General features: G+C 47.2%; 1 protein-coding gene across 4 annotated transcripts in view; it reads right to left on the minus strand.

Annotated features, from left to right (window-relative positions):
• RALGAPB (Ral GTPase activating protein non-catalytic subunit beta) overlaps positions 1–15,412 on the minus strand; it is a 1,713,320-nt gene that overhangs the window by 1,546,627 nt on the left and 151,281 nt on the right. For all 4 annotated transcript variants that reach the window (XM_069243900.1, XM_069243898.1, XM_069243901.1 and 1 more), the window contains one exon: positions 10,628–10,814. In XM_069243900.1, coding sequence (XP_069100001.1) covers positions 10,628–10,814 — 187 coding nt within the window. The remainder of the gene's footprint in view (positions 1–10,627; positions 10,815–15,412) is intronic.

The raw sequence follows: 15,412 nt of genomic DNA on the forward strand, positions 1-15,412 counted from the left end.
CGTCTTCGGAAGACCGGGGACGGCGTGACCGCAGCGGCAAGGAGCTAGCTGAACAGGCCGCGGGGACTGCGGGAGCCGTGACGACCCGCATCCATCTCCCTACAACGCCAACAAACATCCGCGGACCTTCGACCCCCCACAGGGAGACGGGGAGACGCAGCAAAGGGGTGCGGCCCTTTCGACAGCCGGGAGAGGAACCCGGCCAGAGAGGTAGGATCGAGCCTCTTCAAAATAAGAACGGCACCACCGGAGGCAGAGGCACGACTTCTCCCCTCTTTTCCATCACAGAGGGACAACAAAACCCTCCCGTTGGGATAATAAACCCTCGCTCCCCCTCAAGACAGCTAATACTGAGGAGGGCAGAGGGGCACGACTGGAGGCATGTGGAGGCGGAGAGGCGAGGGGGGGGGGGGAAGCGACCGGAGGGGCATCGGAGATGAGGGGAGCCAGAGGGAGCCAAGAGAACAGAGATACAGGAGAAGGGAGAGGACTGGCACCAGTGTAAGAAATCAAAGCCCTCATCGCCCCTTATACTTATACTTACCGCGGGCTACTGACGGGGACAGCCGAAGAGCCACACATACCCCTGCTCAGATCAGTCAGATCAGACAGACGGCAAAAGACCTGGAGGAAAGTAAATCAGCCCATCCCCGCCCCCCCCCCCAGCTATTCAACGCAACAACGTCAACCACTGAAGAATCAAACTTGGCAGACACAAGCCACAGCTTTCCAACAATAAGGGCCACAGTAGGCTCTACAACGACCCCATAGCAACTCCTTGAATATAACCTTCTCTGCCCCATAGACATTGACAGGCCTCTGCCATTTACAAAAAATGCTAGGAGGATACACTAAAGAGAATGAGGGCAAAAAAGATATACGGAGAACAATAAATAAGTGGACGCGGAGACAGGAGGAGGGAAAGAGGGGGAAGTCAAGTCTATCACCAGCAACCAAGGACCCAGAAAAACGAGAAGAGACAATATAAATTCGAGACCAGGCTGGCATAGAACATCTATTTCCTTATCGGAATTCATGGAGGGAGACCCGGGCCCTACGTGACCAGACTCTGCAGACAATTGAGGCGATGCCCGGCAACAAACCGAACCATAAACCTGTCAGCAAGCCTGCACGACAACTATTATTCTCAGAAGCGCTACAACACAAACGCCTAACCCCCACAAAGATAAATCCTCAAACATCGCCACCCTTAAACGAGTCCACCACAATGTCTGATAAAGATCAACCCACAACTATGGACAGGATACTACAAGAGATCACCACCGTCAGCCGCCGCATAGAGGGGATGGACGCCTCTATAACTTCATTGACACTAGAAACCAAATCCATGCGATCTGACATTGCAGGCTTTCAATCTAGAGTGACAGGGCTAGAGCAACGCATGGGATCACTAGAGACGCAGATCAACACGTCTCAGGAGCGAGAACAAGACTTCCTCTATCTCAGGAGCAAACTAACGGACATGGAGGACAGGAGTCGGAGAGACAATATCTGCGTACTTGGGATCCCGGAAAACGAAGAAGGCTCGGATATGCAGGCTTTTCTGACCTCCACTCTTCCAAAAATGATTTCGTTGGACTTTGATCCGCCGCTAGAATTCCAACGGGCACACAGGATAGGCCCAAAACGCTCTGACAACTCCTCAAGGCCCCGCCCAATCATCGCATGCTTGCTGCGGCATAATCAAACCCGACAAATACTCCAAGTAGCACGCAACCACGGCCCTTTCCGAATAGACCAGCACGAGATCCGAATAACCGCTGATTACTCCAAGGAGACCAACAAACGTAGAAAGGCTTTCCTAGCCCTATGACCCCGGCTTCGCAAACTAGAGATGAAATACGGTCTCTTTGACCCTGCAAGAATGTGGGTTACCAAAAATGGAGTATCCAAGGACTTTTATAACCCCGACGAATTGAGACTCTTCCTTGACTCTTTCCAATCTCAGCCTATGGACTCTCTCAACATAGACAGTGAGCATGACATTGTAGGAGGCAGTGATAGGGCCGAAACCCCCCACTCGGGAATGGAAAAGGCGAAGACGGCTCTACACGACACCGGAGCCAGTCATAGAGGTAGAGACATGGAGAGACTAACCAGATCATATGACGACAGGGGTCAGATTTTACACGCAGTAGTAACCCACACCCAACTATCGGAGAGAGACAAATCCCGCTCCCCTTTAAAGCCTACAACGGGATCTTCTTGAGAAGGCAACGCGACAAGACGACTTGTGGGACTATCACTAGAGAGTCGAAAATAACAACTATAGACCCCGCGGAAGGATGAGTACCTTTCCAGATCATATGTGTAATACTATGGTAATTGTCTAAGACTGCTAGTATCAATGTTAAAACCAGATACCCTAAAAATCTATGTTCTTTATGACTAGAGCCGAGACCCTATAATGGAAAACTACCAGTAAATCGTTATTTGCCCTCAGTACACGACAGATGATGATTACTAGAACAGGGATCAGACCCCACCGACTCCCTGTATGTTGAATAAAGGCCCAGTCCCGACCCTATAACCCTATAACAAGGTAACAGGGGCATTAAATAGATAGCAAAAAATAAACAATAACTAACTATCATGGAACCTGCCTTATATTCCACACACTCCAAAATATCTCACGGTAGTAAACAACAAAGTATGTGAAATCTTCCTAATACACACCACACTCGACCAGCGCTGACATTAGAACCGTTTAGCCCCCATTATCACCCCAAGGGATGGGACTAGACCACGTAAAGATAAATTAATTCCAATACAGGGACACACAACACGATATAACCTGAGACATATTAACGCTCCCATTACTTGACTTTACTTTATTCTACAATAAGAAAATGGGGAAAAAAAAAATAGAACACAAGGACATAATACGACATAATACTGCATAACAAAGCGAAATAATATGACATCTTACACTGCCACACCACACCACAGTATAACATCACAATGTAAATTATAAACTATTAGCTATTCCTTTCCCCGGACGTTCGTACCTACCCCCATCCTAATCATTATTACTATCTTAAACTATCATCTACAACAGAACGACTATGATGGTGGCACATATCACGTAAGACCTTAGTAGGTCAGTATTATGATGTAATAATACACGGCAAGGAGTTTGTAATGGGATGAGATACGCATTATCCTCGCGTAACCCGGGGCTCAGCTACACCCATTACCTATCCTACGATTAATAGAGAGACGCCTGGCATAATGGCTCTTAACATGATAATGTGATAAGATACCAGGATATGTTATGTTGATCAACCTAATATGTCATTGAAACGTTGTAAGGCGAGACGAGGCAGTGTTATAGTTGAAAAGAAATGCTCAGGAAGTATTATATTATATTGTATATTGGTATCTTTATGTACCCTTACATACACAAGAACTATAATACTCTGTTTGAGCTCTTTCCCCCCTCCTTCGCCCTGCCCCCCCCTCACCAGCCAATCTCTGTCCTTCTGTCTGCCCAGTCTCTACTTTAATTTACGACCCTATCTTATGAACTCATAAACACCCTACGATACCATACAACATCAAGTACTAGGCATAACATCCTAAACACCATACCCCATCAACACCCGACACCCTCCCCCTCCTCTCCAGCGCCGCCCAGGTACTATAGTTATTAACCGACCATTACTTCTGCCAATATACACTTTAGTTATATAACTAATACACTAGCCACTAACCATCGATGAACAGACCCACTTCTTGATACATAAACATAAGCACTGCTGTGTACCCCCCACCCCTCCTTATCACCGACATATCGACAACTGGCTGTCTGTTTTTCCCCCCTCACCCCCCCACCCCCGATCGAGATCGCCCGACGGCACGAGAGCTCTGAGAGAAATCGGACCCGCCGTTTACAGACCTAACGAACGAAGGAGGTTGGGCTCCTAACCTCCCTCATCCCTATCCTCCTCCACTTCTCCCCCCCAATTGCACGTTCTCTTGCTATACTTCCCCCTCCCTCTCCCTCTTTTCTTCTCCCTCTCATTTCTCCTTGTCTTCTTTTTCCCTCATATCTCCCCTCCATCTGGCTCTCGTCCTACTTATATTGCCTCTCTTCCTTCACCCTCTCCTCTCTCTTCTCTTTCTTCTCCAGAGGACTCCCTTGGCCTCCACCAGCTGCTAACCCCCGTATAAAATAAAATACCGTATCATATCGAAACACAACTCCCACTCTAACAACTAAGTCAATATCTCCCATCCTCCCTCCCCCCCCCCACCAACACCAACCCCGGAACGAGGGTGCTTACTCACAATTATCCAAGATGTCGAAGTCCCACCCTCAAGCGACGCGACCATTACGTATACTCTCTTGGAATGTACACAGCATGACGAGCTATGTTAAGCGGAAAAAGATACTGTCCTATTTTCAATCCAAAAAAACAGATATAGCTCTGATTCAAGAGACTCACCTTGACACCCTGGAATCCAGTAAACTTAAACGGGATTGGGTAGGGAGGGTTGCCTTCAGCTGCCGTCCAACGAGTCAGGAATCTGGAAGTAACGGGCCCCGCAAATGTGGAGTGGCGATACTAGTGCGTAAATCCCTCCCGGTCACTATCATTAAAACCTGGAATGATACGGAAGGAAGGTATATATTTGCTAAACTAAAACTAGGGGACACTGTTTTATGCGTGGGATCCATTTACGCACCAACCGGCCCAAAACGCCCATTCCTTCTACAGCTAAATCGCCTCCTGTCAGAAATCGGAACTACTCGATACATAATCGGGGGAGACTGGAATCTCGTCCAAGACGCCATAATGGATAGGACAGGCCCTGTTGATATATGTAACAATCACGACAGAGCGCTTCTGACAGACCTGACCAACGACGTCGGTCTAGTGGACTGCTGGAGAATACAACACCAGAAAGATAAGGAATATACTTTCCTATCCACCGTCCATGGCACCCAATCGCGTCTGGATTATTTCTTAGTATCACACACTGTAATCCCTCATATACAAGACACCTGCATCCTAGACAGCGGGCTCTCAGATCACTCTCCAATACTAATCCGGATCCAGGTGGGACTTTCCTTCTCTGGTCGAAAACCATGGCGATTGGCTGTACACAGATACCGCTCTCCCCAAGGGAAGGAACAATTAAAAGCTCATGTAGCTACATACAGGGCCGAGAATACAGGCACTGTATCCTCAAAAAGGATCCTATGGGCGGCAGCAAAAGCAACCCTAAGAGGGAACATGATGCGAGACGCAGCACTGGCCAACAAAGACAGAATAGCCCGCCAAACCACCTTAGAGACCACGATACAGGACCTCACTAAACAATATACCGCCCAACCATCCCCTAGGCTGCGATACGCCTTAGAACAGGCCCGCATGGCACACAACGAACTCTATACATCTCAGGCGGAATATGCACAGCAAAAATTGCGAGGCCGCCATTACGAACAAGGAGAAAAAGCAGGTCGTCTCCTAGCGGCGCAGCTCCAACAAAGAGAGGCAGCCATTGCGGCCATAACATCTTCTTCAGGAGCAGTGCTAACTCGCCCACAAGACATTGTAAACGAGTTCGCCAAGTACTACCGACATTTGTACACTCCTGAAACAACGACAGATCAAACACAAATGGAGACATTCCTTACCGCGGCCAATCTACCTCGTCTGTCTGAGGCAGGCAGGGCCCTCTTAGACGGTAATATAAGCAAAGAAGAGATAACCCAAGTTATAACAAGCCTCCCCTACCATAAATCTCCAGGAGAAGACGGATTCCCTGCGGAATTCTATAAATGGGCTGGGGAGGAGGCAATAACCGCAGTACATGAAGCACTGACGGAAGCATGTCAGGAAGGCTCCCTGGGTGCTCTATCCAATAAAGCCCTGATTGTCATCCTGCCTAAGCCAGGGAGGGACCCCCTTCTCTGCGGCAGTTACCGTCCTATCTCCCTTTTGAATGGGGATGTCAAACTCCTAGCCAGTGTTCTAGCAGCGCGGCTCCGCAAGGTGATACCATCATTGATTCACAATACCCAAGTAGGATTTGTACCGGGCCGTACCTCCAGAAATCATATGCAAACTCTTTGCCATGCACTGTTAGAATCCATACAATTACCTGACGAAGCCCTAGCCCTGTCCCTAGACGCGGAGAAAGCATTCGACCGCATTGAGTGGTCCTACCTATTCACAACCATGAAGCATTTTGGCCTGGGGGAACAATTTATCTCTAAAGTACGTTTATTATATGACCACCCCACAGCACAGGTTAACTGTGGGGGCATCATGTCAGACCCATTCCCTATTGGAAGGGGCATACGCCAGGGATGCCCCTTGTCGCCACTTCTATTTCTATTGGCCATGGAACCCCTAGCTGCCACCATACGAAATTCTCACCAAATAAAAGGGATCCACATCACCGGGGGCATATCCAAAATCTATCTCTACGCAGACGACATTCTGTTAACAATGTCCGATCTAGAAACCTCGCTCCCAGCACTACTTTCCACTATAGAAGACTTCGCATCCCTATCCGGATATCGGGTAAATTGGGATAAAAGCGAGGCACTACCATTATCCCGCATAACGACGAGGGCAGCGATACATGGCCTCCAATTCAAATGGACCCCGACCCGCCTTAAATATTTAGGAACGTTCATTAATCGAGGTCTAGAACATATGGTCAGGGACAACATAGACCCCCTTATATCTAAAATGAAACAAGACTTTGCCAAATGGTCCCTACTAGGCCTGTCCATGTGGGGCAGGACACAGGCGGTCAGAATGGTCACCTTACCACGTTTCACATACGTACTAGGCATGCTCCCCCTACAGATACCTTTTTCCTCACTCCGACTAATAGACGCATCCATAAGGGCCTTCGTCTGGGGCTCCTCACGCCCAAGACTGAAACTGCAACAATACTGGCACCACGGTCTTACGGAGGATTAGGACTACCCTCGGTAGAACAATACTCTCTGGCCCTACAACTCTCACAGCTAATATACACACTTCCGGACATAGCCGATCCACCGCAATGGGTGATCACAGAGAAACTCCTATATGGACAGTATACGGAGATGGGAGGAACATACGCCGACCATGTTCCCTTAGCTAAACCCATCCTCAATGCTACAAACACAGCGTGGTGCAGAGCCCATCGACTACTAGGAGTACACCCCTCCCTGCATACTCAGGCTCCCATAGCAGGGAACAAAAGCATTAAAATAGGAGGGAATATTCTCAGATGGCCCCAATGGTCCGAGGCAGGTATCCACAATATATCTCACATAATAGATGGAGATAGCTTCCGCACATTCGCCTCCCTCCAGGAAGAATTCGGTATCCAAAGTAACCAGGAGTGGCGATATCTACAGCTCAAACACTGTATGCGGAGAACATTAGGAACCCCCCCCGTGGATGCTCAAAACCTCACCCATCGTCACCTATCTTCAGAAATGGGGCCGACAAAAAGGCGTCATGGCTGGCCTCTATGCCGAATTAACTAACCACCTTTACTCTCAGCCTCTACTTGAACGACTACTCTTAAAATGGCAGGACACACTAGAGATAACCTACACGGACGAAGAATGGCCAGACATACTAGAAGCCCTCGACAGGGCCGTACGTGAAGCACGCCTGAAATTTTGCCTATTTAAAATCCTTCAGGGGTGGTACTGGACCCCCGTTAAACTCTTCAGGGCAGGGTTGATACCGCACGCGAACTGTTGGAGATGCAGAGCCCTATTGTGACCAACTCCATATTCTATGCCACTGCCCAACGGTACAGTCCCTATGGGACGCGGTACGCCTCGCCTTATCGGACTTCATACAGATACCAAAACCGACCCCACCAGCATTTATCATTCTACAGGACATTCGCCCGTATCCCTCCCTAGCGCGGGCACATAAACGATTAATCCACACGGCGCTTGCCACGGCCAAAATATGCATACTCCGGCACTGGAGATCTAGCATTGCCCCCACACCGATAGAATGGATGACGGCCATGTATCAAACGGCTACCCATGAACGAGTGATTTATAACCTACAGGACCAAGCAGAACTATTTGCGGAGGTCTGGCGCCCATTCTTGATGAGACCATGAAGCGGCTGGTGGATGACCAACGGATGACCAATGGTCAATGATTAGGGAATATCAATTACCAATCACCCTCTGAGAATCCTAGACCCCGGAAACATATTTAATCTTCTACTGTCCCCTCTCTCTCTCCCTAGCTACGCTCTCCTCTCCCCTTTCTCTCTTTTTTCTCTCTCTCTATCAACCCACAGGCCCCTAATTTTGACATATGCTTGAGACCCTGAACTACCCAACATAATAATACAAGTCGCTCCCTAACACAAACAAGGACGGAGAAATCAATTCATATAAAACGTAGACACTCTCTAACCGACCTCACCATATCTAACATACATACTATCTACCCCTAGATAGTAACTTGCTACAGACGGAGAAGTACAGAACGATTTACTCTTCGGCCTGAACAAGCTAGTCTCAGGATACAAAGACCCCCTGCCTACCCCGAGTCTCTTCATCTTACATCCCCCGCGATTACCCTTCCTCTTTCTCCCCCTTTTCTCCCACCCCCCCATTTCATATGACAACTTCATCTCTCCCCTATACCCAGATCAACCCCCCCCCCACACAACCCTATCCTCGCTCCTCCCCCCCTTACCACCCCCCAATGTCTTCCTTTTTTCTTCAAAATAAGGGTACAAAACTCAACTATGCAACTGGGAATTTTTACTTGCCTGACAGTACATGCATATATGCCCACAATGGAAATAATTGTGGTAAAAGAACGAAAACAATGTTTTGAAAGCTAAACAGTTTATTTATATGCTGTATGTACCGTCTTATATATTCTTAATAAAACTTTTGAAACTAAAAAAATAAATAAAAAACAAATAAAAAGAAAGTATTAAACCCCTCCCCTCCCCCAAAAAAAAAAAACGCAAAAAGGCAGAGAATGTGCACTTGCCTTGTTGCATGAAGAACAATGTGAGCCATGCCAAACAAGCTGCTTGGCTCAATATTACCCCCTCATTCAATCTTCCTTCGTACCGACCATCTCCTTGAATCTTCTAGTTGACTTCCTTTCTTGCATCTTTCTGCTGCTCTATTTTTATTCGCAGTCTGCAAGGCACTCCGATCTCCATGACAGAAAAAAGAATCTGAAAGCTTGCACACACACAAAGGGGATTGTAGCCCAAGCCAAAAGTATCTGGGTCACAAACACCCATAAAAAATAAAAGCGAAACACATAGCACTTTCAGACTTCAACCACTAGATGGTGGGATCTGTGTGTATCGTCCTGGGATCTACAAGACGTCTATGCTGCAAAACTGTCATCGCTTATCACCTGCACTTCTTGTGCTCTCTTTCCCCAGCTCCAAGATACGCTCTCCCCCATTCCGTTCTCTCCCCCTCCCCCAATTATATAGTTCTATTCATCCCGCCTTATTCTGTTTTATGCATTTTCAATCCCCTGTATCCATCCTATTCCCATAGCCTACTCTCATCTTGTTATCTTTTACTTTTCATACTCATTACTTCAATGTGAAACAATATTACCATTGTTAGTGTTATACTGTAAAGTACCCATCATACTTCAGTATACAAGCACAATAGAAAATCACTAATAAATAAAATGCTTGAGTCTTATATGCCCACATACAATTGCCTCCTGACTACTGCAAGAATTTGTGCTAAAGACTTCATTATCAACCAACTCTTTCTCATATATTTATCGCACACCCTGATATCTAATAAGTGTCTTCTTTGTTTCCTTTTACCACAGTAAAAATATTTTTCTGTGGGCACAAACAATTACAGGATAAACCCTTACAGCATATGTGTTTTCATACACAAGTCTGCCTCTGTGACCATTGTTCCTATAGTTTGCAGTGGTGGTATCCTGGATTTGTAAAGATAAGGAGGCAGTTCCCCATTTCATCATCTGCTGAATCCCTTGATCAGAAAGCAGCCTCTCCAACTCCCAAGAAGCAATCCATCAAAATGATTCTACTGAAGATGTGTACTATGACAAATACCAAAGAATCCCCCTTGACAGCCAACACAAACTGTGCCAAGGCCTGGGCTGCGTTTTGCACCCCCTGGTAGTCTAGAGGAGTTGACCCCAAATCAAATTTGCTGTGGGACAAGAGACAACAAAGCAGGTTCTTTTCCACACTGAGCAAGGGTAAAAAGTTAACTGAGGAGTGTCCACCTTTGAAAGGAAAGAGGGGTTTTAAACACAGAATGCACCCATCCATGCACAGTAGATGTTTGCAAAAGACTTGTATTAACACTTAGTAAAACAGTTTTCAGTCCCATCTCTGAATAGCATAGTACCTACAGGGTAGGAACAGGAGACTTAAGAGTACAGTACATACAGAGGATTATTTACTATTTTGCTTTGGTTCAAACTACTGATCTATATTTAGTTTTAATCTTCATGTGCCCAGGGAAAATGTTCTTTTGGTTACAACCTACTAACTCACACTTATATAAAAGAAATTAGGACTTCATCAAAGAAGAGGATTCACAAAGATTACATGCATATATATGTGCTCCATTTGAGTTCACCCACCTTGATGTAAGAGCACAAATCGCTTTGCTCCACTGCTCGATGACTGCTGGGTGATGTCTCCAGTTAGCAACCATCTCTTTGGCAGTTTTCCAATAAGGCGGTGTGGGAAAACAGCGGGTGCAAGCCAGGAGCCACACTTCAAACAACACACCAATCAACTTTTCTGCAAGACTTTCTGCAATCTCCCCTGTAAACAGGAAAGCAAGTGTTGTTAATAAGCTATTCAATGCATATCTACATAAATACATGAAAAGGGTGGTGTGGGAATGTTTATTCATTAATGTGCTTAGTCAGTGTTGGTGGACTTCTCTGCTCCTACATGGAATGTTTAACGTAGTGATTTTGCTAATGGGTGCAGGATCTGTTAGTGGTAGGGCAGATAATGCACATCGCTCAGGTGGTGGTTATTGCAGGAAAGTATCCTCTTTTTGGGCATGGTTCACCTCACTTTTTGCATGCTGTCAGACTGTTTTGAGTATGTTCACTGGAATCCTGCTAACCAGGACCCCAGTGACTGTGCTCTCTCCCTCTAAATTTGGTTGCTCTGGACTTAGTACACCCCACAACTGGCATACTGGTGAGTCCCTAGTATAGGGTACTTAGGTACCCATGCCATTGGGGCACCATGGGTTCCCCCACGGGCTGCAGCATGTATTGTGCCATCCAAAGGGAGCCCATGCAAAGGGTTCAGCAGGCCTGCCATTGCTGCCTGCGTGAAAAGGTGCATGCACCCTTTCACTAAAGGTGATTGCACCAGGTCACGTTGTCACCCCTATGGCAGGCCCTCCTAGCCCAGAGGACAGGTATCTGTGTTTGAGGGCGCCACTGCATGAGCAGACGTGTCCCTACGAACTTCAGCTCTATTTCCCTGGACTTTTTAAGTGCGGGGAAGCCATCTTTACCCATGTACTGAACACAGGTCACTCACTACCTGTGTCCAGCTACTTAATGCTAACTCCGAACTTGGGCATGTTTGGTATCAAACAGGTCGGAATCATACCCCAATGCTGTTGCCAGTATTGGTTGTACGATTTCACGCACTCTGGGGGCTCCTTAGAGGAACCCAGCATTGCTCCTACCAGTCTTCTGGGGATTTCTGAGCAGTCCGCACTGCTGCCACTCCTCAGACAGGTTCTGCCGTCCTGCTGCTTGAACAGCTCGTGCAAAGGAAGGCAGAACAAAGGATTTCATTTGGGAGAGGGAGGCAATACCCTCTCCCCTTGGAAATAGGTATTACAAGGCTTGGGAGGGGAGCCTCCCCAAGCAACCAGTATGTTTTGCAGGGCACATTTGGTGCCCTCCTTACATAAACCAGTTTGCAACAGTGAAGGGACCCCGATCCCTGCTCTGGCACGGAACTGGTCAATGGAAATGGGAGAGACCACTCCCCTGTCAATCACCACCCCAAGGATAATGTCCAGAGCTCCTCCAGGTGGCCACAATTCTGCTATCTTGAATCCAAGGTGGGCAGAGCACTCTGGGAGCCTTTGAGCAGTCAGGTTGGACAGGTGACGTGGCAGCGCCCTCCTGATAGGTGGTCACCCTGCTAGGTGATCATTCCCCCTTCCTGGGCTACTTTAGGGTCTCCCTCTCAGGTAGGTTGTCAGATTAGAAATGCAAAATTCCAGTAGGACTCCTCTGCATCATTTACTTCATCTTCCGGCCATCAGGACTGCAACTGGACCCTCCAGGAACCGACTCCGCTCTGCAACACTGTTTCTCCGGCTCCGGCCGGCAACAGTTCTCTGACTGTGCATCCTCGAGGGCGATGTGTTTTCAGCCTGCACATGAAGAAGAAGGAATCTCCCTTGGATTGAAGTCACTCCCCTGCATCCGCAGGCACTAATTGCAATGCCGACCGGCTGCGTGGATCCTTTCTCCTGCAAAACTGCCTGGATCCTGCAAAACATAAGGTGGTCTGTAGTGATCTCCTTGGTCCTCTCTACCAGCTATCCAAATTCGTAGACGGTAAGCCCTTGCCTCTCCTTGCAGGACAGTACCCCTGTGCATCGCGACTCTTGTAGCTATCAAGGTTTGTTAGCTCTTCGTTCAAGGGATCTTCAGGCTCCGTGCAGCCCTGGCCTCCAGCACTCCTCTCTGCAAAGCACAGTCTCCTGCCTGCTGCTCCAGCAATGTGGGATTCCTCTCCAGGTGTGCTGAGTGGTCTTCTCTACAACTCCTATGCCTGCTGTCTGTGAGCTGCCTGTGGGGACTGCATCCTCCCCTGTAACCCCCCCCTCCTTCGTGGGTTGAGTTCCCCTGGACCATCCTAGTCCCCGGCAGCTCTGAAACCCTTCTTTTGCAACACTTACCTTTGCCAAGGCTTGTTGGTGGTTTTTCCACACCGCTGACTGCAACCCTTTTTCTGACGTGGGCCATCGACTGCATCACTCCTGGAACTCTTCACCGGCTCCTGTGCTGCATAGCAGACTCCTTGTCTTCACCGTCGACCTGGTCCTGCATCTCTAGAAGGGTGGGTAGTGGCTCCTGCCCCAACTGGACACTCCCAACTGGACACTCCCAACTGGAACTGGACTTGGTCCCCTTCGTTTGCAGGTCCTCTTCTGTCTGGATCCATCTTCTGTTTCTTCCAGTCTTGCTTGGGTCTTCAATAATCTTTTGACAAAGTTTACCTGTGGGTTTGGGGGAAAAGCCAGGTACTTAAATGTTCTCTCCTGGTCACTGGGAGGCACTCTGGTACTTATGTTTTGGGGTTCCTAGTTCCTCCAGCTCGCCCCCCCCCCCACAGATGCCACTTCCTTGGGTAGTGGAAAGACCTTCAGATTCCACTTACTTAGTATATGGTTTGGTCTCACCCTTAGGGTCTCCATTATGTTCTGTTATTTCACTGTTTGCAATTGCTTTCTATATCAATTCCTGACTTCTAATGTGTATGTAATAGTGTGCTTATTCATGTGCTAATAATGTATTGCCTATACAGTATATTAGTATTTGTGTTACCACAATAAAGTTTTGTTCTTTTATGTGTGAGGATGCTGTGTGAATTCAGTTGTATAAAATAAGCTTTACATGTCTCCTAGATAAGTATTGGCTGCTCATCCACAGCTACCTCTAAAGAGCCCTGGCTTCCTGAACAATGTTTAAACCCCACTAATTGGGGATACCTGGACCAGGTAAAAGGTGATAACACCATAGGTGCTCACCACACACCAGGCCAGCTTCCTACACGTATACTAGGGACTTACATGGGGGCACCAGTGTGCCAATTGTGGGATGTGCTAAGTCCTAAGCAACCAAATTTAGAGGAAGAGAGCACAGTCACTGGGCTCCTGGTTAGCAGGATCCCAGTGAACACAGTCAAAACACACTGACAGTAGGCAAAAAGTGGGGGTAAACCATGCCACAAATAGTGTACTTTCCTAAAACATCTGCAACCATCGCCTCTCGGCCGTGGAGAAGAGGACAAAAGGTGTCCCCCTTTATCCAAGCATCGTGAGGCTTAAGCCTTGCTGTTTGTTTAGCCTGGCTGGCTTCCAAGCCAGAGCCTGCAGCCTTTTCTCAAATGGGTTGATCTCCATTGAAACGCATTGGGCATCACACACTGTTTTGCACCCTGCACCTGGCTGCCCTTGTGCCACTGGTGGTGTAGTGCAGGTGCTGGCTTAGACCTTGCCCACCACTCACCTTAACTCCTGGAGAGTGGTCTTGAAAGTCGTTGTAGTATAGCTGTTGGCAGAACTTGTTCTTCATTCCATAGGATAACATTGCAGAACTCAGAAATTGCCCACTTTTTAAAGTGAAAAGATTTCCTATTGACCAAGTTACTTACCCTTGGTGAGGATTTATCTGGTAGAGACATATTCTAGTTGCAGATTCCTTACTTTAGAATTTCCCCCAGGCGTCTGACTGAATCCAGAGATTATTATATTTTTTTTCCTGAGCTGTACCCTTGCGCGCTGGTCAACTCCGCTTCCGTCATTGGTGTCATGGTTGCCGTGATGCCATGCGGTCAAATATGGGCACAACCCTGGCGTGCTGACGTCAGTTTCTTTTCACGACTTTCCACGCCAGTAGCTCAGAGCCACTAAGAACACAGAACGGTGCACAAGAACCAGAGCCCTGAAAAAGGAGATCCCGGTCCCTAGAAATCAGTTTGCAGTGTGGGGAGGATGGGCGGGTCCGGTCGGTAGGGAATCTGCAACTAGAATATGTATCTACCAGATAATTTGTTGCCAAAGGTAAGTAACGTGTTCATCTGATAGAGACTTCTAGTTGCCGATTCCTTATCAGGCCTCGAAAAATCTACTTGACCACTCTATATGGCGAATCATATTTGAACAGGTCAAGCTATTTTTAGGACTTACTTGCCTCTTCTGCTGAGTTGACAAAGAATAGGTGTTCTGTCCAGTCAGAAAGTAGAAGAGGGGTGGAATTAGAGATACTTTTAAATCTTATTCTTGTATGTCACAATAGCTCTGTGTTCACAGACAGAAGTCACAAGTCACTTTGACATACAATTACTTTTCCTGCTGACTGCAGACTTCCAGGATTTTGTAATTTGAACTGTCTATATCAGTAGTTGTGAAATGCCATTCTATGTATTTGTGTGATGAAAAAAATATTTTAATAGGATGAAAACAAATCAAAATACTTTACGTGTTGATGTGCAAAGGATATGTTTTCTGAAGCCCAATTTTCACAGATTGTTAATACACTACATAGTTTTATCAGTAAAGCTACAAGTTAGTGGTAACGTTTTTGGACATCTCTTGGAAATTTACTGTATGTAGATGACAGTATACTACCACATCGTGGTTCAGTAAT

The sequence above is a fragment of the Pleurodeles waltl genome, chromosome 7, assembly GCF_031143425.1.
Source record: "Pleurodeles waltl isolate 20211129_DDA chromosome 7, aPleWal1.hap1.20221129, whole genome shotgun sequence".
In the NCBI taxonomy this organism is placed as follows: domain Eukaryota; kingdom Metazoa; phylum Chordata; class Amphibia; order Caudata; family Salamandridae; genus Pleurodeles; species Pleurodeles waltl.